Source organism: Kogia breviceps, chromosome 13 (genome assembly GCF_026419965.1).
Source record: "Kogia breviceps isolate mKogBre1 chromosome 13, mKogBre1 haplotype 1, whole genome shotgun sequence".
Classification (NCBI taxonomy): Eukaryota; Metazoa; Chordata; class Mammalia; order Artiodactyla; family Physeteridae; genus Kogia; species Kogia breviceps.
In genome coordinates, this window is record NC_081322.1 from 61,022,383 (window position 1) to 61,049,332 (window position 26,950).

The 26,950-nt window shown below is 38.5% G+C and overlaps 1 protein-coding gene across 1 annotated transcript; it reads left to right on the plus strand.

Annotated features, from left to right (window-relative positions):
• Positions 1-4,712: 4,712 nt before the first annotated feature.
• On the plus strand, positions 4,713-26,785 carry ARG1 (arginase 1). Its single transcript, XM_067010802.1, has 10 exons — positions 4,713-4,799; positions 12,749-12,931; positions 13,205-13,410; positions 17,714-17,786; positions 20,162-20,336; positions 22,157-22,316; positions 23,514-23,608; positions 23,932-24,036; positions 24,256-24,392; positions 24,638-26,785. The coding sequence occupies exons 3-10, from the start codon at positions 13,354-13,356 to the stop codon at positions 24,802-24,804; spliced, it is 969 nt and encodes a 322-aa protein (XP_066866903.1). The 5' UTR covers positions 4,713-4,799; positions 12,749-12,931; positions 13,205-13,353; the 3' UTR covers positions 24,805-26,785.
• The last annotated feature ends 165 nt before the right edge of the window (positions 26,786-26,950 follow it).

Here is a 26,950-nt window from a genome sequence, read left to right on the forward strand (position 1 = left end):
GGTCTATCATCAGGAAGAAAAATAAAAATTATGAAGAACCTGACAGATTATTCAGTGAATAATTGAGTTGTCTAATTGAAATGATAAATGTCTCCAGTCAGTCTCATTAGAGATATTCATGTTTGGATATAAAACTTTTCTGAAACTATGTCTGTTTTATAGAAAACCACATGTTACTAACACTTTCCTTGTGAGTTTGGCATTATAAAATATTGGTTTATATATAGTCATTGTTTTCATGCTAGAAATAGAGTAGAAGGTGCCTGGTACAAAGTATATTCTCAATGAATGTTTGCTGAATGAATGAATGAATGAATGAGTAGGAGACGATTTCTCAGGTTGTAATGCATAAGGAGGTCACCTTCTGTCAACTTCCTTTTACTGTTGCAATCTTGGATTCTTTTGTTTTTAATCAATCAGCTGGTATGTTTATGAGCATTGTCCTATAAATATTTTCATCATAATTTTCTCTAAGCCTTCTCTTGGAGGATTAGTATAAACATGCTTAAAACAGAAATATGAATTCAACTAATACTAAAACTACATGTGTCTTAATGAGGGTTTAACTTCTTTTTGTCAATGTAGAAAAGAAAGCATCAAATCTTAAACTTGCATACAATTGTCTGGTATCCTTGAAAACAGTAGAAGCTCTTCCCAATAGCACAAATCTTCCTGGAAGTTCACTTGTAATAGAGTTTGGCAACAAAGTCCATGGACATTACACTGTAAATACCACTTATATCCCTGCTTTCAACAGCCTTGTTGGCAAAAATTTTGAAACTTTGGAAGTACCGTACCGGAAGGTAGACCTCAGTGGGAATGGAAAACAATGGATATTCCTAAATCTGAGAAAAGAGCAGTGACTAGATCCACCCAATTGAGAAACCACTTATCCCTAACTAAAGTTGTATTTTTATACTCTTAGGGCTTTCTGGCTGTTCCCTCAGTCTCTATTTGCCACTGACTCTCACAAACAACTTAGGACCACTTTTTCAACAGATACAAACAAATCAGCCTATGGCATTTCAAGAAAAAAAAATTGTATATAAAAACATTTTAAACTGACTATTTAGTTGCTTATTTATTTTTCCCATGCTTTGAGACTATGAAGAATTTGAGGGTGCTTTTAGGCAACACACATAATCTAATAATAAAAAAATATACTACAAATCAGGATCAGATAAAATGAAATTGAACAGACAGACAGACAGACAGACACACACACACACACACACAATCAGCTTTGAGCTTCCTGGAAAACATAGCCCCAAAGAAAAGTCCAAAAGAAGAAAACTTAACTTTCTCAGTCCAAGCAACACTTTATAGCATTCAGTTCTGAAAGAAATTACTCAGAGGACTTACTTACTCAGGGAACACTTAAAGATATAGCACACAATAACTTCAATAATAACTTCACTGCAAATATAGATATAAGGCTGCTTATATCTAAGGCTTATAAGATATAAGGCTTCTTCTTATTGTGTCCTTCCAAAAAGATCAATTTCATGATATGAAAAAGCAACCCTGGGAGATCAGTCTGCAATGAATCAAAACAGTGCCCAAGGATATTACTTTCTTAGATTGTGATTCAAACCCTGAATAAAACCTACATTAAAAAAAATCAGAATGGATGAAATTGCTTCACTTGAGATCACTCATCTAGTAATAGATGTAGGTATAAAGTGTCATCGATTGAAGGATGTTCCAGCCAAATACCGTTAAGATCAACTAATAGGGGAGTGGCCGAGATGGCAGAGTAGGAAGACCCTGAGCTCATCTCCTCCGTGGTCACACCAAAATTACAACTATTTATAGAGCAACTCTTGATGAGAAAAACTGGAAGACTAGCAGAAAAGATCTTCTACAATTAAAGATATAAAGAAGTAAACGTGAGATGGGTAGGAGGGGCAGAGATATGGTATAGTCAAGACCTGTACCTTCCGGTGGGCAATTTACAAATGGGAGGATAATGGCAATGGCAGAGGTTCTCCTCAAGAAGTGAGTAGTCTGAGTCCTATGTTAGGCTCCCAAGCCTGGGGATCCTGCACCAGGAATGTGAGCTTCCAGAACATTTGGCTTTGAAGGCCAGCATGGCTTACTTTCAGGAGAGCCAGAGGGCTGCGGGAAATAGAGACTCCACTCTTAAACGGCCTACACAAACTCTCACATGCTCTGGAATCCAGGGCAAAAGCAGTAATTTGAAAGGAGCCTGGGTCAGACCTACCTGCAAATCTTGGAGGACCTCCCGAAGACGCAGGAGGCAATCTGGGGGCGTAAACACTGGCAGCAGAGCTCCTCGGATGCATAGGACATCTCCTACCAAAGGCCACTTCTCCAAGGCCAGGAAACATAACCTATCTACAAGATACATAGAAATAAAATCAGCAAATTAGGCAAAGTAAGGCAACAGAGGAATATGTCCAAAATGAAGGAACAGGATAAAATCTCAGAAGAACTAAGTGAAGTGGAGATAGGCAATCTACTCTACAGAATTCAAGATAATGACTATAAAGATGTTCCAAGAACTCAGAGGGAGAAGTTAGCAGCTTTTAACAAAGGGTTAGGAAATATAAAGAAGAACCAAACAAGAGATGAAGAATACAATAACTGAAATGAAAAATACATTATAAGGAATCAATAGTAAATTAGATGATACAGAGGAATGGATCAGCAAACTGGAAGACAGAGTAGTAGAAAACACTGAAGCTGAACAGAAAAAAGAAAAAAAAAAGAAATGAGGACAGTTTAAGAGACATCAAGCATAGCATTTGCATTATGGGAGTCCCAGAATTAGACGAGAGAGAGAAAGGGGCAGAGAACTTATGTGAAGACATAATAGCTGAAAACTTCTCTAACCTGGGAAAGGAAACAGACATCCAGGTCCAGTAAGCACAGAGAGTCCCAAATAGGATCAACTCAAAGAGGACCACAGCCAGACACATTGTAGTTAAAATGGCAAAAATTAAAGATAAAGAGAGAATATTAAAAGCAGCAAGGGAAAAGCAACAAATTACATACAAGGGAACTCCCATAGTGCTATCAGCTGACTATTCAGCAGAAAGTCTGCAGGCCAGAAGGGAGTGGCAGGGTGTATTTAAAGTGATGAAAGGGAAAAATCTACAACTAAGAATATTCTACCGGGCAAAACTTTTCATTCAGATTTGATGGAGAGATCAAAAGATTTAGAGACAAACAAAAGCTAAAAGAGTTCAGCACCACCAGACCAGCTTTACAAGAAATGTTAAGGCAACTTATCTAAGCAAAAGCGGAGAGGCCACAACTAGAAACATGACAATTATGAAAGGAAAATCTCATTGGTAAAGGCAAATATACAATAAAGATAGTAAATCAGCCATGTATAAAGCTAGCAGGAAAGTTAAAAGACAAAAGTAGTAAAATCATCTATATCCACAATATGTAGTTAAGAGATACACAAAACAAAAAGATGTGAAATATAATTTGAAAAACAGTAAACATTGGTGGGGGGTTAGTAAAAATGCAGGGTTTTTAAAATGTATCTGTACTTAAGAGATCAGCAACTTTAAATAATCACATATATAATAATCATATATATAATAATATATATATATACTGCTATGTACAGTGTGGGGAACATAGTCAATAACTATGTAGTATGGCGACATATTGTAACTAGACTTATCATGGTGATCATTTTGAAACATATATAAATACCAAATCACTATGTTGTGTAACGGGAGCTAACATAGTGTTATAGGTCAATTACACTTCAAAAACAAACTCATAGAGAAAGAGATCAGATTTGTGGTTACCAGAGGCAGGGGGTAAGGGAAGGGGGAATGGCATGAAGGTGGTCAAAAGGTACAGACGTCCAGTTATAAGATAAATAAGTACTAGGGATGCAATATACAACATGATAAGTATAATTAATAGTGCTGTATGTTATATATGAAAATTGTTAAGAGAGTAGATCTTAATAGCTCTCATCACAAGAAAAATATTTTTTTCTGTTTCTTTAATTTTATATCTATATGAGATGATGGATGTTCACTAAACTTATTGTGAGAATCATTTCATGATATTTGTAAGTCAAATCATTATGCTGTACACCTTAACCTTATATAGTGCTGTATGTCAATTACATCTCAATCAAACCGGAAAAAGACACCAACAGTGGACTGGGACCAATTAGCTCAAAAGCCTGCTAGCACCAAATTCAAATTTTTACACATCTAGTGACTTCCCTGGTGGCGCAGTGGTTAAGAATCCGCCTGCCAATGCAGGGGACACGGGTTCGAACCCTGGTCTGGGAAGATCCCACATGCCATGGAGCAACTAAGCCCATGCGCCACAACTACTGAGCCTGTGCTCTAGAGCCCATGAGCCACAACTACTGAATCTGCATGCCACAACTACTGAAGCCCATGCACCTAGAACCTGTGCTCCATGACAAGAGAAGCCACCGCAACGAGAAGCCCACACACAGCAACAAAGAGTAACTCCCGCTCTCCGCAACTAGAGAAACCCTGCACACAGCAATGAAGACCCAACGCAGCCAAAAAATATATATAAAATAAAATTAATTAATTAAAAATTTTTTTACATATCTAGTTGTTTTAAGCATTGCCCAAATAAGCAAATTTGTAGCCATTTAGAGCTGCCTGTCTGCTTTGCATACTTCACCGAATAGGGCCCAACATCTGCTGGTCATAGATAAGATAAACCCTGTGGCTATTTAAGGTGCCAAGCTGCTGCTGCCCTTCAGAGCTTTCTGCCCCAGAGGCTTCCTGGGAGACTACTGAGAAACAACACATAAACATGTAAGTACCCTCTTTTCTGGGAATTTCCTTGCCCTTCTCTCCTCCTGGATGTCCCCCTCCCCCAAATAATCTCTGGATTGTTTGGTTCTGGTTCTGTGAGGGTTTGTTTTCAGATGGATGGATGGTTATAGGAATAGGAGTGTGTGTGAGTGTGTGTGTGTGCGTGTGTGTGTGCGTGTATTTCCTAGCTCCACCTGCTGAAAGAGCACAGAGGCAATGATTTCCCAGGAGCAATGGGCATTCCTGGCACCTGGATCTTGGTTTCCACATACCATTCTCAAATAAAAGGAACTGGGGCTTCTTGGACAAATGGCTAGCCCCAGGGCTGTCATAGGGAAAGAACAAGGTGAAAGTACAAGACAAGCCTGGAATATCTCATGGTTCCAGAAAGTAAGGAAGTGCTCAATAAAGATGGTGTCATTAAAACAAGATACACAAGTCAGCTTGAAACATTGGCCAGATCTGGGGTAATCTGAGAACAAAATAATAAACGGTAATGTTTTAGGTCAGGCAGCTATAACAAAATACTATAGACTATATGGCTTAAACAATAGAAATTTCTCACAGTTCTAAAGTTCAAGATCAAGATGCCAGTAAGGTAGGTTTCTTTCTTTTGGCTTGTAGGCAGCCGTCATCTCTCTGTGTGCTCACATGACCTCTTATTTATGCATCCATGGAGAGAGAGAGCAAGGTTTCGGTGTACCTTCTTATAAGGGCAATAATCCCATCATGAGGGCCCCACCCTCATGACCTCATCTAACCCTAGTTACCTCCCAAAGGCTCCTATTTTCAAATACCATTGAGGGTGAGGGATTCAGCCTATCAGCTGGATGTGGGGGACACCAACATTTGTAACAGAATATGATGGATCAATACCCATAGAGTAGAAACCACGAACACATGGTGATATGAATAACTGAATAAATAAGTAAATGGGGAAGGAATAAAAGCTCTTTGTTAGAGTAGAATTCCAACTAATAAATGTAAAAAGTGATGGAAATAAACGATCACCATTTGGCAAATGTCACAGTAATAACTGTTTTAGTCAAGAATCATCAATGAAGGCTAAACTTAGTGGGTTGAAGTATAATGAGAAACAGGATAATTACATAAAACTGATTAACCTCACAAGACATTTATTAATCACAAAGAGAAAAATATTAACTCTACAGTGGAGAAAACTGGCAAATCCTACTTTAACTGAGAGATCAAAGTCAACCTCAACAGTAATGGGACAAATCAACATCACATGCCCTCTAACGTGATACACTGAGAGTATACAATATTACTTTTGTGGTATTCTTGCAAAAATGTAAAACTTGAATTTAATCAGAGGAAACCTCAGACAAACCTAAGTTGAGAGACTTTTTAAAAGTCTGAAGTTTATGAAAGACAAGGAAAAACTGAGGAACTGTGGCAATTAAAGGAGACTAAGGGGACATAACAAGTTCATGCAATCTGTGATCCTAGATTCATCCTGAGTTAAGGGCTCTGTCTATATATTATACCTCTGGTCCCACATAACAAAAAGTACAGAAGCAAGCAGTAAATAAAATGGTTTTTGTTAAATACTTATTGATTGATTACTTACCGAGGAATCTAGGTAGGTAGAGCCCTCTGTCTTCATCAGCCTCCCTCTCTCTGAGTAGCAATGTGTTTTGAACCACCCACAGAATGTAAGTGTGCATGTATACAGGTCAGAGGAGCTCTGTCCTTCACCAGAGAATTTATAGCATATAAGCTAAAAAACTGAGTGGCTGCCTTGAAAGTGCTGAACTCTGCCAAGTAAAGATGTTTCATGATCTCAGAGGTGACTCTCATTCGTCCTTAACTCTGGAAAGCCAGAGAGCCAAGCCTCCTTGCTGATGTGTCCCAAGGACACATCTTCAAACGGTTTACCCAAAGAGTGGATATCTTGTCGATTCCCCCTTTTGGGAAATGTCACTGGAAAGATCATAATTTCAACTTTCTACTGTATTTTGCAAGAATACTCTCAAAAATTCACCTGTAAACTTCCAGTTTCCAAGAATAGTAGGCAAGGTTATTGAGATCATCTCTCTTGATGTCAACAACTAAAAATAATGGGCAAAACTCACTTAAAAGCAGTGATGACCTAACATGACAGTAAAGAATTGTGAGGTTAAAATTAAAAGGGAAAATGGGAGCCTCAGGAAGTAAGCTAGAACAGAAGCTGCTTTTGCTCTGGGGCATTTGAAAATTCAGGTAAATTTTAACTTTTGTTTTGACAGCCTTGTGGAGTGAAATGGACATAAATCAAAGCTCAGGGAATATAAAAAGTTCAGAATTAAAGAAGAGACCTTAAAAAAAAGCTGTGACCCTTTAGAGGAACTATCCTCAGAGTAAGGTGGACAAGAAACCAGTTTTTACAAAGATTTGCATCCAAGTTTCAGTTCACCTGGGTGGCACTGAGACTCTGAGCCCTGAATTGTATTTGAGGTAGTTCTAGACTTGTTGTGCCCCAGGTACCTGGAAACTACTCAGATTTTATCGGAGGAAGATACTTTTATCACCTTCTCACATTATTCCTGAAAATATTTTCATTATCAATGACCAGCACAAAGGTGACCTAGCATTAAAAAACAAATCACCATAAGAAAGAAACAGTAAGAATAGAAGTAGGCCTACAAAGATTTCAAACACTAATTACCAGCTACAGACTACAAGCTGACTATATTTACTATGTTTAAAGAAATGAAAGACAAACTTGGAAATAGCTACAGGGAGAAGAAACCCATATCAAAAAAAAGTGGATAATAATTGAGAATTCATTAAAGAGATTTAGCTGATGGACAAATTATTGAACCAGGGAATAGATCAGAAGATGTTCCCTAGAATGCAACATGGAAAGATAAAAAAACAAAAAGAGCAAGAGATAAGAGAATAGACTTAGAAGGCCTAACATACTTTTAACTTTAATCCCAGAAGGAGCGGAGAAAGAAGCTGAGGCAGAGAATATGAGACACTTGCACATATAAAAATGGCTGGGAATTAAAAAAACCCTGATAAACAATATTCATCCACAGATTCAAGAAGCCAAACAAATCCAAGAAAGATATATAGAAATGCACAGCTAGACCCAGCACACCAAAACTACAGAAAGCCAAAGGCAAAGAGAAAAATCCTGAAAATAACTAGACAAAACCCCACTTTCCTCCAGAAATGCCTCATTGGAAGCTTAGATAACGTAATTCCCAGAACATGAGCCAAGATAACCTTAAAACAAAATCCTGCCATCTCTTAAATTAACACACTTCTGGTTTCCATTGATAGTTTCAAGAAATTGATATCCAGTGCCGATTAATACACAGACACACTAAAACTCCTCAGCAAAAAATAACATTTTGTTTTTAATTTCAGTTTAATTTTCCAGAGAAGTCAGACTTTGAGGGCATCCACCATTTAGTAGGACAAATCGAAAGAAAGTAACCACTGAAACATAATATATAATGATCTGACTCTCTGGGTCTAGGCAGAGAACCGGATGAGTTTTCTACAGATTCTTTGTCAACTTTCTCAGAGTATATGGTTCACTACTCACCAGGTTTCATTTCTGAAAAATGCCGAAAATCCTTTTAATTTTTTAAAAGCTAAAGTTTGACTGTCTCATTTATAAGAATGAAGAAGTCTTGCAGGTGAAGAGAAGTGGCACATGAGAGGTGGGAGTGGCATTAGAGGGGCCCAAGAAATGTGGATCCCGTTCTCAGCTCTAGACTCAATTCGTTGTGTGAGTTGAGCAAGCTGCTCTACCTCAGGGGACACGGTTTTTCCACATGCCCGCCTTCCTACTTTTCCAGCCACCTTGCCTTGGAGTAAATCTAGATCCCAATAACAGGCATACACAGTAGTTCTCTGGCTCCAATCTTTGCCTGTTAGTGCAAGACCTTGAGTCCCCACATTTCTAGGGCACTCTCAGGTGACTCACGTGTGCTCCTGAAACCAGTGATGATCATTTTCTGTGATTTATACCTTCTTCCTTCTCTCTTAGATTCTGTCTGGGAGTCTGCCGCTGCAGAATCCGAAATGAAACTTAAATATCTTCCCCATCCCAAGGCTGCAGTTCAGGGTGCCCTTGGGAACTGAGGGATAGCTCTGGAGACTTCGGGGCACCAGGTGGGTGGGTTTTCCACTTTGGGGTTACTCACCGTCTCCTGGTGCAGTGCTGCCCCGAGCTCCTACGTTCATAGAGAGATCAGTGATGTCCCGACATTTTGTTTCTTATAGCCTCCACACCCTCAGGAGGACTGCCTCAAGTCTGACTGCGTAAAGAGAGGAAGGCAAAGAAAGAGGAGGAGGCTATAAACACATAGTCATGAAGTGACATGAGCCAGACATGCAGAGTGAAGCTTCTTTCATGGCCACCCACTCTGCTTAAGCTTCTAGCATGCCTCAAAAGGTTAGAAGAGTTCCTTCCTAGAGACATGACTAGGTAATGTACCAGGGTTCATTAGTTTGAACATTTCTATAAAATCAAAGTGTTCCAGGAGCCAGGCTCCTTCTTATTGTATTGGGTTTAAAGAGTTTGGGCAAAAGAGACTGGATATATGTATATGTATAGCTGAATGAGTTTGCTGTACAGCAGAAACTAACACAACATTGTAAATCAACTATACTCCAATAAAAATTAAAAAAAAAAAAAAAAAGAACACTCAATAATTCAAAAAAGCTTAAGAACCACCAAGCTGGAAACACTGGTGCCGAGCGCAAATGTCCCATCTGTAGCACATACATTGTAGACCCACCCCCCTGCTGTCGTACCCACATCCCTCACACCCACCCTGACCCAGACCGAGATGAAACAGGCTCCAATGCCAGCCTTTCAGGTCACTTCCTGAGTAAGAGATGGCTTAAAGAAAAAGAAAATCTTTAATGGAATCTGTTCTCAAATAATATGTTACAACAAAATATAAAGAATGTACACAATACAAAAGTATTTAGAAGAAAAAAAAAAGTTTGGGCAATGCATCAAACAAAATGGTTCCCTGAAATCACTTCATTAGAGATTTAGTCCTTTGGATTTTTTGTACTTTCTAGTTCTTTATAAAAGTGCTAAGACTCCTGGGCTTCATCGGAAGACAGTCTTGTTTGTTAGTTGGCTGATGAAAGGACAATGCAGAGATGGGCCACAGTTTGAAGCCTTAGAAAGAGAAAGAGGTAGAGAGTAAGAGCTATATGATTTTTTGGTTTCTCTCATCATGTAACTTATTTATTCATCCTTTCTTTTTATTGCAAAACCATTCGTTGAGGGCTCTTAAGGGTTGCACTGTGTTCCCCGAAAGATATGGTGAAGTCCTTATCTCCAGTCCCTCAGAATGTGGCCGTATTTGGAAATAGGGTCATTGCATACATGTATAACTAGTCAAATGAGATGATACTGAAGTAGGGTGGGCCCTAATCCAATATGACCTGTGACTTTATAAGAAGATGGCCACAGGAAAACACAGAGACACAGGGAGAAGACCATGTGAAGATGGAGGATTAGAGTGATGCATCTACAAGCCAAGGAAAGCCACAGGTCGTGGGAAAACCACCAGAAGCTAGGAAGAGGCAAGAAACGATTCTCCTATTGGTTTCAGAAGGAGCATGGCTCTGTGACACCTTGATGTCAAACTTCCAGCCTCCAGAATTATGAGATAACAGATTTCTGCTCTTTTAAGTCATCCAGTTTGTGATATTTTGTTATGGTAGCTCTGGGCAACTAATACAAGGGCCTGTGTGTCAAACCTCATTCTAGTGGCTTTGGATCAAAGTCAAATAAGATGTGGTCCCATCTTCAGGAAAGCGCTAGATAGGATTTCAGAGAGAGAGAGAGACAGAGACAGAGACAGAGAGACAGTGAGAGACGGAGGGAAAGAAGGAGAGATATTAGATAAGAGGTTTGTATTACTAGGAGGAGGGCTTTAAAAACTTAATACGTACACTCTAAGATAAATGAAAGGATTAAGCTGGAAAAACTGGAGCTCTGATAGGATGATATAGGTAAGATGCCCTCTGTCTACTTCCTTTAGAAGTCCTGAGATGACAGCTTTGGAGGTCAAAAAGATGGTTTATGTTCACAAGAAAAAGGAAACAGTAATCACTAGAAGTCAGCATGGGTTTACCAAGAAGAAAGTGTCTCTCAGGGTCAATTCATCACCTTTGACAGGGAGGTCAGACTGGTAAGTGACAAAATGTAGCAGGCAAAGTGTAAAGAATTTATTGACATAGCTGGCAGTGTTCCTTATGATATCCTTACAGCCAGGATAGAGTGGTTGAGCTGGGAATTGAGGGAAGAGCTGTACCTATGGGTCCATGACTAATTAATGGAACTGTGGCAATCTGGGCTGAGGTTTCCATTGGAATACCAAGGAGCTCTTTCATGGGTGCTGCCCTGTTCAGTATTTTTATCAGTGAATTGGAAAGTCAAGCGTTACCAAATTTGTCTTTGATGGGCTAGATGACAACATCTACACCTGGATGTGTGCACTTGGTTCTGGATGGAACCACATAGTTAAGGCGGCCATAGGGAAGCCAGAAGATGTTTTGAAGGGAATGACCAAGTTGATGACCTGAAGGAGAGTAGCCATCATGTAATATAAGAAACTGGTGAGGTATTTGGGGATATACAGGCTAAACAATAGAGAATGCAAGAAAGACATGAAGCCGAGGGACAGTGTGTTTTACTTGGATTGAAGGGTTGTAATCACCGGGTCAAGTAATAAATAGGAAGGCAACCTCAGCTTGATATAGAAGGAACTTTCAGACGTTAGAGTAAAAATAATACACCCACAATGAAACCTGAAAGATATCAAATCTCTGTGGACTCATCTACAAATTTAGTAAAAATCCTAGCAGGATTTTTTTTAGGGAAACCAACAATTTATTCTGAATATGTAGATGAACAGAGGCTCATAAATAGCTAAATCAGTTTTGAAAAAGAAGAGCAAAATGTTACTATTAACCGAAGAATGGTAAGATGTACCATAAAGACAGGATAATCAAAGAGTGTGCACCTGGTACAGCCACAGTTAAATAAGTCAATGGATCAGAAGAAAGAGCCCATGTGTGTAGGGGAACTTGGTACACGAGGGAAGTACCACTCAGATCCATGAGGCAAAATGGAAGGATGGCTCAGTGGGTGTTGTTGAGGAAACTGATGGACTCTACAAGGGAAAATAGAGTTAGAAAACGTACACAATGTACAAAGATGGGTATAGATGGATTAAAGAACTAGATGTGAAACATAAACTCTAAAGCAAATAGGAGAAAATACAGAAATATATATTTGTGATTTTGGAGTACAAAGGACTTTAATGAAACTTCCAAAGTGCAAAGCATAAGGAAAAAATTATTCAACTGTCTATTTCAAAAAATAGGAATCTTGAGTGATGACATATATATAAAGTTATCAGGTTACTGACAGATTAGAAAAAAGTTATTTGCAATGTGAAACCATAAGAGGTTAATACTTAGCTATACAAAATACACCAAGTAAATATCTAGGACATATTGGGTTGGCCAAAAAGTTCGTCTGGGTTTTTCTATAAAATCTTACACACGGATCTGACAGGCACACATAGCTGACACTTCATCTGCGTTTAGAATGTAAAGTCCAGTGGTTAGGTGGATCCAGAATGCCTACGACTGTGTCATGGCTCTTCCTCTTTATGACATTTGGCAACCCCTCTGAAATTTAGTTGCTTCATCAGTAAAATAACACAAATAATGACTGGTCATAAAATTCACATAAGGATTAAATGAGATAATATAAAACAGAACAGCATCTGGCACATGATAAAAACTCAGTCGTGGCTGTTTTTGCATCTCTATTTCATTTTGATATTATGAGTCCAATAACAGTTACTTTCCCACATATCGTCTTTTAAAATTAGTATGGTAACACTTCTGGGTTATTAATCAGGCAATTTATTTTTTCTTTAATTAATAATCAGAAAAAGAAGTCATATGCCTTCCCTGAGACTGTGCTCTGGTGGTGTATGAGGTGTGCCTCGTGGATTAACTATTAATCCCAGAGTGAAAACTGAATTCAGCATTGTAGAGCTGGAAAGGATGTGGGAGACCATCTTGCTAGTCCCAGCCCTTTCGACACAGGAGGATGCAAAGACCTGGAGGAGGTAAGTGCCATCCATGCCCTGAGTTTGTACTGCTAGAACCATAGCACTTCTCCTGTGGTTTTGATTAATTAATTATGACTAGAAAAGATAATTACGATTAGGAAATCAAAGTGGTGATTGGGAAAGATTAATGTCCCCAGCTGGCTTTGTCAAAGGGGTGTGAACTGGCTACATGAATAATCTCATTTAATTAGAGACCTAGACCCAGGAGGACTCATAGTTATTCTAAGTATGAACTTGCTGGACTTCCACTTGACTGTTGCTTTGTTTCAGTAGGTGGAGCCACTCTCCCTCATTAGAATAAAGTAAACAGATTTAACTCAATTATAAATAGAAAAAAATATGTGCTCTCGGTCATTGAGAGTTGCACAGAGTGACGACAGGCTCGAGACCTTGGGTGCAGCGGTGAGCAGTGCTGGAGCATGAGTTCCAAGCCAAAATCCATAGGGATCATCGGAGCTCCTTTCTCAAAGGGCCAGGTGAGTAAAAACCCTGGCTTTGAATAACAGGAATTTATGAGAACGTTTCGAACTTCACAATTCGTAAGGTGTGAATGTCTAGTGAGTTAAATTCCCTGATACAACCTGACCTGAAATCTATATTTTAAAGTCCTCTCACCATTTTGCATCCTTGTATAATTATGGTCACAAGTCCGTTTATTCTTATGGCTCCTAATCTCAGCCACAGCTAATTTTATTTAAATCTGCTGAATTTTTCCTCATATTTTTTTGAGAAAATATTTTTATTTGAATGGAAATTGACTATTTCTGCATTGTAGCTACTCCTTTAGATTTCCGTGCTCTCGTTGCTTTTGGTGTTACTGCTTTTGGTGTATATGTAGAAGGAGATAGAATTTTAAGAAAACACATTTGTTTAGTTATATAATTTACACCTAGAAAAATTTCATAAATGGCAGCAACCTTTAGAATTTAAAAATGTGAATAACCTAAACATTATTGACTTATCAACTTTGTGAGTGATTTATATTATTTTAGGGCTTTCATGATTCTATAAAAGTGCTGATTTCATGGACTAGGTAGAGTCCCTTGTGCACCTCTCTTTGAGGGAGGAAAAAAGAAAAACAAAAAAGGAAACCCACCTGCAAGTTGACCACATTGAAAGGACTAATGAATTTATCAAACTCCCAGATTCCAAAACATTCCAGCAACACGTAAATATACAGTCTTTTTTTTTCTTCCCAGGCACACTCATTCTGGGAAATCTAATGAGATTACAGATATCTTCGACTCCTGTAAGCGTCTGTGCTCAAAGAGGGGGGATGGGGAAGAACCAAAACAAAAACAAACAGGATAGAGTGTGAATTGACACCTTCCCAGGCTGATTTTTTGTGGTTGTGGTTGTTTTAAATGGGGTTTCTTAGGTTTCTTAGAACTTTCTCTCTGCCCGTCTGAGCAATGTATTTCTTCTCTTAGTTTTGAACTCTTGCTTTGCACTCTGGCTTTCTTATTACAAAACAAATTGGGACAGGTCGGAGGTTAGAGATGCAAACTGCATTTGGACTGTCAGTCAATACTGCTTTACTTTCCCTGGAAATCTTTCAAAGGTCTCTCCTGAAACACAGGGACATTTTGCTGATAAAGAAGTGTTTCTTTTAATGCTGGGGGTAATTGCAAAATCCACAGTGTGCTCACCTGTTCTTGGGACAGGTTCTAACAAAGATAGCACTGAAATAACTGATAAAAAAAGAAGGAAGGAAAGAAGAGAGGAGGGAGGAAGGAAGGAAGGAAGCAAGGGAGGAAACGGCTTGAATAGGCTCTGACCCGTGGACCTCAGCAGAAGGCCAAATGCTGATAATAACAGCCACTCTAGGGGACAGTATAGCCAGATGCATTTTCCATTCTCCATAATTCTTCCTTCCTGCCTTCTACAGCTCTTCCTTATTAAAACATGGCCCCATGAGAATGAAGCTTATTGTCTCAGGATGGTAAGGACTCAGAGAGAGATATTTTTCTACACTAAGCCATAGCATAGAAGGGAAAAAAATGGCCAACATATAAATTTCTGTCCTCACTTAAAGGAGGTAAAGTTGGATAAATAGGCAAAGGAGAGGATTAAAGGGCTAGAAGGTTGAATCTGAAAAAGGACTCCATTCCCTTACAGGGCAGTGGTTAAGGGGAGGAGGTGGTGGCAAAGCGTGAAGTAGGTATTATATTTATTTTACCGTTGAGTTAACTAAGCTAAGGCCCAGAGAGATTTGAGAATTCCCTCAAGGTCACACAGCTTTGACTCTGTAATTCCAGACAGGACTGTCTGATACCAAAGCCTGTGCTCCTGACCTGCACTGGTGCATATTTAGATCTACAGCGGATCTTAGAGCTGTGGTCAGTTAGGGAATGGAGCCCAGGTTCAAAGTCAGTAGAGCTAACAAAGAACAATGAGAAAAGACCAATCATTAGAAGCAGTTTGAATCAGACAAAAAAAAAAAAAAAAAAAACAAACTAAAAAGTGTCACTCTGTGAAATTGATTGACTGTGATATTATAATAAATATACAGCCGGGCCTCCATATCTGCAGGTTCTGTATCTGGAATATCTTTATGTCATTTTATGTAAGGGACTTGAGCATCCATGCAGGGGGCAGGGGGTAGGGGGAGCAGGGGTGGGGGGATGGCGAGGTGGTGGGGGAGGGTGGGTGTCCTGGAAGCAACCCTCTACCGATACTGAGGGAGGACTTTCGTATCAACTAAGGGGTGTATAAGATTTGTTTTTTTGTTTTTTTAAAAAATATAATTCTTAAAGTTCAGAATGGTGTTATTTTATTTTTAAAATTTTTATTGAAATATAGTTGATTTACAATGTTGTGTTAGTTTTGAGTGTACAGCAAAGTGATTCAGTTTTATATATGTATGTAAATTTTAAATTCTTTTCCATTATAGGTTATTACAAGATGTTGAGTATAGTTTCCTGTGCTATACAGTAGGTGCTTGTTGGTTATCTATTTTATATATAGTAGTGTGTATATTTTAATCCCGAACTTCTAATTTATCCCCTCCTCCATCTCCCCTTTGGTAACCATAAGTTTGTTTTGTATGTCTGTGAGTCTATTTCTGTTTTGTAAATAAGTTCATTTGTAAGGGGTGTATGAGATTTGTTCTAAAGTTTGAAAGGGAGAGGGAAAAAGGGCAGGGAGTTTTATCAAATTGACAATTTTTGAGCATCTACTAAGTGTCAGCTCCATACTACAAAAACAGTGCTGGAAGTGTAGAAAAAATTGGACTGACATCTAATAATGGAGAAAAGACAAAAACAAACACAAAACCAAGGCAAAAATTGAGCCAAGCAGCACTCTGTTGGAGTTTAAAGAAGGAGAAATTGTATCTACTTGAGAGGAGGTGGAAGTCATACAAAAAAGGAGTGGAGTGAAGGAGCAAATGTGTCCAGCTGAGCATGGGGCGTCCCTGGATGCCAGGGACAGAAATTTTTTTTTTTTTTTTTGTGCTAGGCGGGCCTCTCACTGTTGTGGCCTCTCCCATTGCGGAGCACAGGCTCCGGACGAGCAGGCTCAGCGGCCATGGCTCACGGGCCCAGCCGCTCTGCGGCATGTGGGATCCTCCCGGACCGGGGCACGAACCCGCGTCCCCTGCATCGGCAGGCGGACTCTCAACCACCGCGCCACCAGGGAAGCCCAGGGACAGGAATTTGACATGGAGGATTTGCCTGGCAGCCAGGGCAAGTCATCCGGTAATTTGAGTTGGGAAGAAATATCTACTTAGTTTGGGGCCACAGCACAATCCTGGGGATAGATCCACATGTCTTTTGTCACACCTTCTCCCCTGAGAACACAAAGTAACCTCCTGTGTTGAAAAGGCTTGTTGGAAATGAGAATCAGAGAGACACATGCAAGAACCTGTTCTTTAGATGGCTAATCTGCCAGGAGGCTGGAGAAGACTTACGGCCAGGAAGAAGCGTGTTAGCTTCCCTGATGTAGAATGAGCAAAGGTAGAATTGTGCCAACTATGCTTAAGCAGGTCAACACTTGAAACACTGGGTTAGTTTTGTGGTTTCGGCTCTTGGGTGATGATTTTCCCTGCTGCCTGCTTTCTCCCCAAGAGCCCTAACTTACCACCGTGAGGACCTGCAAGTAGGTCTTTCTCATGCCACGCTCTTTTTTTTTTCCTTATATTTTTCCTCAAGCTGTTCCCCTGGTTTGCGAAGTTTCTCTATCACCCTATCTATTTTCCTGAACACCTACTCATGTTGCAGGACTCAGCAGAAATATCAGCCTACTCCACGCAGACTTCTCTGACACACTCTGCCCCTGGCAGAGTTAGGATCATCCTGTTTTTGTGGTTATGAATCTTGTATCTGCGTTGAAGCAAGTCTCTAAGTACTGTAATTGGGATTAAATATCCAAATCCCCTATTGTTAGTTACTCAAAGACAGAAGCCCTCTCCTTTTAATCACTGTATCTCCATCTCTCAGAGTGCTTTTGTACAAAATATGTGTTCACTGTGCTGGTAACACGGTGTGATGGAGAAGAGGAGATGCAAGTTTTGGAATCTAAAGAATGCGGATGTGAACTAAGGCTCTCCCACTTGTTAGGAAGGTTATATAACCTTTCTGATTCTAGATCTTCATATTTGACATAGGGGTAATTCAGTCTACCTTGCCGTGATGATTAAATGAGATAATGTAAATTCCTGACTCTGTAGGTATTCAAAAATGGATAGTCACTCTTCAATTGATTAATGAAAAGGGTTCCTATTGTGGGCATCAGATGGTCATGATAATGTCTGAATTACTCTATTTTTTAATTGTTCAGCCACGAGGAGGGGTGGAAGAAGGCCCTACAGTATTGAGGAAGGCTGGTCTGCTTGAGAAACTTAAAGAACTAGGTAATTTAAAAAAATTAATTAATTACTTTTTATTGAAGTATAGTTAATGTACAATATTATATGTTACATATATGTACAATATAATGCTTCACATTTTTAAAGGTTATACTCCATTTACAGTTGTTATAAAATGTTGGCTTATATTTCCTGTGTTGTACAATATATCCTCGTAGCTTATTTTGTATGTAATAGTTCGTACCTCTTAATCCCTTACCCCTATATTGCCCCTCCCCACTGGTAACCACTAGTTTGAGCAAGGTAATTTTTAACTTGAAAGATCAGCCTGATTTCCTTCTCACTCTGAAGGAAGGACCAGGCTCCTGCTAAAAGAGGGTGTGTCTGGAGTGACTTTTAAACCACAGAATTGCAGCATTGGCTATAACCTTAAAAGTACATAAAAAAAGCAGCGATGGGGAGCATGCTCAGTAAATACTGTTGGATGAATATCCTCACTCAGATATTTTGTCTTTCCAGCCAGACTCTTGTATGAGAGAATGTGTTTGTGCAAGAACTGGGGGTGGGTGGTAGGGTAGGGGAGTCAGGGGAATTGAAAATGAAAAGCCAGGGGCAGCAGGAAGTACACTACTAGCAAGAGGACCCCTATTTGTGAAAGGAAAGAAAATAAAACAGTAATATAATAATAGTACCTAGTGTTTGCATGGTGTATATATATGTGTGTATATGTACACATATACATATATATATGAGCATGCAAATGCAAAGTGATATAATTTTAAAAGTATGGGCTAACGTAAACGTCATCTTTATATTTAAAACTCTGATGAAGTGTTGGGGAGGATATGGAGCAACTGGAACCCTCGTGTATTTCTGGTGGGAATGCATAATGATACAGCCACTTTGGAAAGCACTTGGGCAGTTTCTTAAATAAACATACATTTACCTCTTGACCCAGCAAATCTTCTCCTAGATATTTACCCAAGAGAAGTGAAAACATATACTATAAATACTACTACATGAATGTTTGTAGCAGTATTATTTATAAAAGCCAAGAAATGGAAACAACAAAATGCCTATCAACTGGTGACTGGATAAACAAAAAGTGGTACATCCATACTATGGGATAGTACTCAACAATAAAAAGGAACAGACTGCTGACATAGGCAAGAACATGGATGAATGGTAAAGACATCATGCTGAGTGAAAGGGGCCAGACACAAAAGACTGTATGATTTGTATGAAATTTTAGAAAAGACGAAAGCATAGCAAGACAAAGATGAGTAGTTGCCTGAGGGGGGGTCAGGAATTGACCATAAAGGGGCACAAGGGAATTTAGGGGGTGATGAAAATATTCTAAATCTTGATTATGGTGATGGTTGCAAGACTGTAGATATTTCTAAGACTGGTTGACTTGTACATTTAAAGTGAGTGAATTTTAGTGAATAACGATTATACCTCATAAAGCCAAAAAAAAAAAAAAAGACCCCAAGAGAGAACAGAAGGCTTGGGGAAATGGACTAGACTAGTCCCTCTGTTAACAAGCGTAATTTGGTCATATTTTATATCAGGTTGAATCTCTTGAAGGTGTTACTGAATCATGGATACACACGGACATTTAATGACTACAGCGTACAATGACTGGTTAGTTCAGAACGCTGTACTTATATCACATGAAGCTCTGTAAATTGAAGCCTAAACAGGGCCTTTTAGGGAGTGACCTGGGTCCTTAGAAACTTTGGGCTAGCTGCAACTTCTTTATTAAAGAAGTATAATAATAGAGCTTTTATTTCCTGACCTCACAGAAGCTTTAAGGCTCGTTGCTAATCACACGTTCTTATTTAATTCAGACAGTCCCACTATGAGGCAGGTACAATGGACAGAGCAGGGCGCTGAGCTGCTTCAGCTGGTGACAGATTGGACTGAAGCCACGGGCTGTTAATATAGTGTAAGAAAATTTAGAAAATATTGGTGTATTTTCTTCTGGGCATAAACACATATGTATACATATTCTTTTAAAAACAATTTCTTCATTACATATACAAAACACGCTTATTGTAGAAAAGTAGACAGCACATAAACAGAGACAGAGAGCAAGACAGTGATGCCACCCATTAAGCCCGAACCAGCTTATCGCTGTTATACTTTCGCGTCTAGCCTAACTGGCTCGATTCAAGAAGTATCGATATTTGCAGAGAACCCAGTATACAGCAGGCGCGGGTGTACAGCAAAGGTGGGATGATGCTGTCAGGCAACAGTGGACAAGGTTTTTACCTTCACAAGTTTTTACAGCCATTCCATACTTTTTTTTTTTTTTTTTTTTGCAAATACACCTATTTGGTAAAATTGGAATCATCCTACAGGCTGTTTTGTAATTCTTTTTTTACTTAGTAACCTGACACTTTTAATTTTAATTATAGAGTGCGATGTGAAAGATTATGGGGCTCTGACCTTTGCTGATGTCCCTAATGACAGTCCCTTTCAAATCGTGAAGAATCCAAGGTCTGTGGGAAAAGCAAGTGAACAGCTGGCTGATGTGGTGGCAGAAATCAAGAGGAACGGAAGGACCAGTCTTGTACTGGGCGGAGACCACAGGTCTTTTTTAATGATTATCTCTATGGAAGTCTGGCACAAATACTGTAGAGGAAGTACCACCAAAACCACGAGAAGAGAGAAAATAAGGAAGGGAGAGAGCATTGATCAATACTTTATACCAAATTTTCTGTCTTTTTTCTTTTAATTGTATTGGTTACTACTTATTTTGGAAACAGATTTAGCTCTGTTTGAAGGCTTGCATTATCTTTGTAACAGCAGAAAATACATGACATATGAATGGATTTCGGCAAAATATTCAGGCTTACATTTCTAAATAAATGAGCACTGAGGAAATTCATAGTCAGCTTATTGTACTTGATTACTGATAATAGAAACAGCTCATTTAGGTCAACAACTAAAGCATGTGTTTCCCATTATAAAAGTTAATAATTGTAAACATTTTGAAATACACACACATATATAAAAGGGAAAAAACAATGGCAGCTGTAATGCTCTAACAACCATTTCTACTGGAATTTTGAAAATCTGGCATACTTCCTTCCTGCCATAATTTTTTCCTTGTGTATGATTTTAACAATCTACACTACAAATTTCCTTATGTTACTTCATGATATATACAAGCATAATTGTTAACTGTTGCTTAATTTTTCATCAAGGTATGATATCACTATATATATCCATATTTTCAGATATTCAGGTTATTTTCAAATTTTCACCATTATAAATAATGTGGCAAAGATAATTTTTGTGTGCGAGTTTTTCCATGTTTACTCTCAAGGTCCCACGATATGTTATCAGAAGAAGTATAATTAGATAAAAAGTACAAACGTTACAATAGCTCTTGATGCGAGAGTCAGTTACTTCATCCCCCTCTGTTTTCTCCCCTAAAGCCAAAGTGTTACCAGGGCTTCTGTGACAAAACTGCCACTGAGAAACTGGAGCTCACTTTCTTTTTTAAGTGGAAAAATTTGTAAGTGGCAATTTTAAGAGGGGCAAATGGCCAAAGGAAAAGAAACCTGTAGGGAAAGACAGACATCAAGCTGAATCATCAATACCTGAACATCAAGAAACGACTGCTTCCACTTTGAGAATCTGAAAGTTCACGATTCTCTGGAAGATCCCTGAACATTCACAAGTGGGAGAATGCAAGCATTGCATGGCAAATCCTGATCTTTTAACTCTTGTGTAAGATATTACTTAGCATTTTCATTCTGGCAAGTTTTCTGGAACTTGGAATGTTTGAGATGAACTTTGAGGGTTCTGGATCTGGCTAAGAGCAGGTCCTTAAATACATAGCAGGAGACTAGAAAGTGAAAGCAGAGGATCTGAGTGAGTGAGCTCCCAGGATACACTGGCTGAAGTGGATGTAAGGACTTCTCAGTGATGCTCCCCAATTGTAAAAGAATTGGATTTTAAGAAAAATGGAAGGACTCTGTCACAATTCACTTGGGAGAATTAGTATTTACCAAGAGAGATGAGAGTACAGAAAACGAGCCTGATTTAATCCTGAGAGTTGAGTGGTGTCTCATGCTAAAAAATTTCCTGTGTGGCTACTGTCTTTTCACAGTTAATTTTTAAACTATAATTGGCAATTTTATTAGAAGGTGGTTTTGAAAAAATGACAGATTTATTAGTAATGCCATTGAAGTGAATAAAAATAACTTGTTAGTAAATAGTAAGTATAAGCTATACTTTCTCTATTGTTAAAACTGTTTAATTGGCATCTCCAGTTTAAAACCTCTCAGAAATATTAGCCACTTCGACTTAAGGAAAATCAGGTGAGGAGACTGCATTTATGATATGATGTATGTAATGATACTGCAAACCTGATGTCCATACAAACTTCTTTTCCTCTAAAGTTTGGCAATTGGCAGCATCTCTGGCCATGCCAGGGTCCACCCAGATCTCTGTGTCATTTGGGTGGATGCTCACACCGACATCAACACTCCACTGACAACTACCACTGGGAACTTACATGGACAACCTGTATCTTTCCTCCTGAAGGAACTAAAGGGAAAGGTAAACAGCTGGTTGGTATTTTGTTACAAAAGAATTATCTTTAGCAGAAGTGCAGGAAGTGGAGGGGAACTAAGAACCCCTGTGCCATCTTCTTGATTAATTTCTCAAACCTTTTTCTGGGCAGCCAATAAGCAATGGGTGGGCGGATAGAGGTGGTGAGGCTCTGTACCTCTATCTTACTTGACAGTCTGCAAACTGACTTCATATGTAGCTTCCCTTTTTACTAGGTGGGGCAGAGAGGAATCCTCTATAAGCAAGTTAACAGACATACCAAATGTGCAACAAGGGCCAGAACTGGTCTCCTGGCACCTCCTCCTTCTACTACAAACCCCATAGCCTCTCATTCTTACCAAGTGTACCCCCCCCCCCACATCATAGGGCCTTTTCAAAAATGGGAGTTTTAAAATGAGGATTATGGTGGTTTATTATTTAACATCTTCACTATGAGAAGCATATATCTAAACCACAAGAGGAAGAACTACCTCCTCCTTGGAAACTTCTTTTCTAAAAGACGTTAAGATGAAATTCCAGAATAAGATTTAACATTGTGGTTCATAATTTTATTGATATGCTGTAGCATATCAATAAAACAATTTTTATTGATTCAACCGTAGCGAATTGGCCGTTGTGATGATACTTGGGGATCAAAACCTCCTTAATGTTAAATGTCGGCAACGATGTTTTCCGAACAGACGACCAAAGTGATAGGCTTGCAAAATGCGTAGCTAGCTCATGGAAACAGCCAGGCTTGGCTCCAGGACATCTGAAGATACGGTCAAACCAAATGTCTGATCGAAAATGTCCCTTAGTCACTCTCAACCACCCTCTGGATTAAGTCTTTACTGAGAAAGAGAAGAAAAGAAGGAAGCTATGAAAGTAATGGAAGCACACTGATTTCTTTACAGAAGAGTTCCAGGAAAGCAGGGTGGAGTGGAAATGGGGCGCAGGGCAGGTAAACGCTGACAAGTGATTCAGGTTTAGGTCTGGGCCACAGGGTGAAGCTGGGTAAGGCCAAAGCAAACAAGGGTAGCACAGGCGGGCAGGCACTTCATTCTTAATTCTGTATTATATTTTAATGATTTCCCTGAGATTTATGTTCTAGCAAGATACATGCAATCTAACAAGTGTCCTTAACTTTCAGTGTAAGATTTGCTCAATAGAAACATATATAACCCAATGGAACCATTGCAATTCTAGATGCCCGATGTCCCAGGATTCTCCTGGGTGACTCCCTGCCTATCTGCCAAAGATATTGTGTATATCGGCCTGAGAGACGTGGACCCTGGGGAACAGTAAGTTTATTCCTTGATGTGACTTATCTTCCTTTTTGTCCTTTCTCTTGCTAGGCGTGCCGATGAGAAAAATTTATTTTCAGCACCAAGTCTATATATCTATATCTACACATATTTATAGGTATACACGTACATACACATATGTGTATGTATTCAGGTGATTTTTACCTTGACTTGCTATTTAAAAATATATTGATATATACAGTTCACCAGACTTAAATATTTTTTTAATCTCACCACACTGATCTTTTCTTTAAAAGGAAACAAGAGGGCATAGGGTCAGCCTCCTTATAAATTGTAGATTAATATATCCTCTTTCATAGCTACATTTTGAAAATTCTGGGAATTAAATACTTTTCAATGACTGAAGTGGATAAACTGGGAATTGGCAAGGTGATGGAAGAAGCATTCAGCTATCTACTAGGAAGGTATGATACTTTGTGTGTGTTTGTATGTGTGTAACATAAATGTTATGAAAAGGACTTGCTACTGACACTGGTCAATGTAAGTTATTAAAAAAGCCAGTAAGTACAATAATGGAACTTCACTGGGTTGTTACTTTTTATAAAGCAAAGTAAGAACTGTATTTTTCTACGAAATATTAAACCACCAACTTTAAGCTGAATTCCTTTCCCACCTCTTAAAAGAAAGAAAAGGCCAATTCATTTGAGCTTTGATGTTGATGGACTGGACCCGTCTTTCACACCAGCTACTGGCACACCAGTCCAGGGAGGTCTGTCTTACAGAGAAGGTCTCTACATCACAGAAGAAATTTACAAAACAGGTAGGTAAAAATCTGAGTAAATAAAGAAGGAAGTGTACACCCGGCCAATATACATTGATACCTCCCAAATCTGAAAATCGAGCCCCAACGGATACTTCCTAAATGTCCACTGCATGATGCAATGACTGAAATGTTTTCAGTTGTTACACCTCTTTCTATTCCCAGATAATATTTCAAGTCAGTCTGTACTAAATTTAAAATGTCAACTATTTAATAAATTACATTATTTCCATTTGTTGTTGTAGGGCTACTGTCAGGATTAGATATAATGGAAGTGAACCCATCTCTGGGGAAGACACCAGAAGAAGTAACTCGGACAGTGAACACAGCAGTAGCAATAACCTTGGCTTGTTTTGGAGTTGCTCGGGAGGGTAACCATAAGCCTGCTGACTACCTTAACCCACCTAAGTAAACATGGAAACGTCATATAAAAATCTCATAGTTAATGACATAATTAGCAAATCGACTAGTTTAGTTAAACTTCTAGTTATCCTCCCAAAGATTTGGTCTTTCAGAAAAATGTTTTGCCTTGGTAAAAATTAGTACAATTAGTATAAACTGTATCAATTCCCTCTTGGTATGAAATTCAAGATATGGAAATGCAAACTTTTGTGAAATTAAAAAGCTTATATTTCCATTTTGGCAAAAGCCTTATCGTTAGAGAAATACACATTCATTTCCAAATAAAAATGTGCTGGCATTAAAAATAAACACCTGTATCAGCCCCTGCACATAGAGTGGAACTCTTGATTTCCGGAGATAAAGCTACCCAACCTGAAAAGGGACCATATTTCCATGTTGTTCAAAGCTGTAATCCCTAGAAACTTCTTTTCTCTTTATCTCTTTGTAAGATTCTGTCACTGCTACACAGGTTTCTAAATACATGCAAAACACACACACACCAAGATACACACACATCCTGCTTAAGACTAGCATAAATATTAAAAAGCCACAGTGAAATCATTAGCCCCCAAACACTGTAAGACCTTGGTGAAGTTATTTAAACTCTCTGGCTCTGGTTCCTTCATCTATAAAATGAGTAATCATAAGGCTTGGGCAATCTCCAACTTCATTATTGTTAGATGACCATGTTTTACTTTTTTTAAGCCTCAAACATGATACTGGTTGATATTTTAAGCATGACTGCTATTCAGATGATAGTCTTCTGGGAAAGAGGAAGGAAATCAAGCTGATATTTTATTTCTAAGATATGCTAATTCAGATCGGGATTTCACCTAAAATTATTTGTGGCTTCCAAATGCCCCACCTTTCACTCATTGCAATTACAGTGTGTGTCTCATTTGTTGAACTCCTAAACATCCTAAAAACTCAGCTCGGCTGCTATATAGTGAAGGAAGTGGAAAAATAAATTAGAATAAACTAGAATCAAAACAAGGGAAGCAAACTCCTCCCCTTTCCTCTAACTTATATAGAACTCGAAGTGGACTCTGTAATGAAGCAGGCTCTGTTAAATAATTTTTATTGTTGTTCTTGTTATAATTGCTTTATGTGTTAAAAAGCCTCTACCATCTGATTTTTTTTGCCTGCAACCCAGAATTTTAAACCTGTTGACACTATGGACTTTGTAGGATAAATATTTTACTGAATGATTTTTAGGTAAGAGCAATTATGATGGATCTTACTCTAGAGAACATTATCCAATACAGCAGCCACAGGTGGCTAAATTAATTAAAGCTTAATAAAATAACAAATTCAGTTCCACATTTCAAGTGCTCAACAGGCACACGGAGCTACTAACTACTGTACTGTACAGCACAGATACAGACTATTTCTACCACTGCAGAAATGCCTAGTGAACGTAGCCACTCTAAAGTTACTATTAGTTTTCAAAAAGAAAAATTTTAGGATGTAATGGATATAAATATTTTTTCCTCATCTGCATTCTAAACACACAAAGCTTCTGTCTTCTATTAATGTCTCTGATTAATAATAATAATCTCTTAAAAGCCTATATGGGGAAAATCATATTCCCATTTTTTTTTAAGCCAGAGAGGAAAAATTGAATTTTTAATAAAATTAATTGGAATGTGTATGTCCTTAAGAAAGTGATATTGATTTTCATTTCCCCTTAGTATGGTTGTATAATAGCAGTGTTACAATTATTCCCATTCTAGGATCTCAAAGCAATATAGTCCTTGAGGCAGCAAGAATATATTGAGACTAGGTTAAGAGTTATACTTGAAATCATTTCTAGCATAAAATTTCTGGAGAATTTTAAGAATATTATTAGCTTAGAAAAATTGCTTATACCATTATATAAATTTTAAGCTGTCCTTGCATGACAAATAAACATTTTGTGATTATGACAATATGAAACACGAAGAAGATGAAGGTCTAGGAGGAATGTATTTGGAAATAAAAATTTGAAGTACAGTTGGTTAAACTTCACTAATTTTCTTTTAAAAAATATGTACCTCTTAATTCCTAGGTCAATGTCAGTCACCAACTACAGTGTACAACCCATGGAAGTAGCTCAGTTCTCTGTTCTAATCCGGCCAGTACACTGCCTGGCACACAGCAGATGCTCATTCAAACTG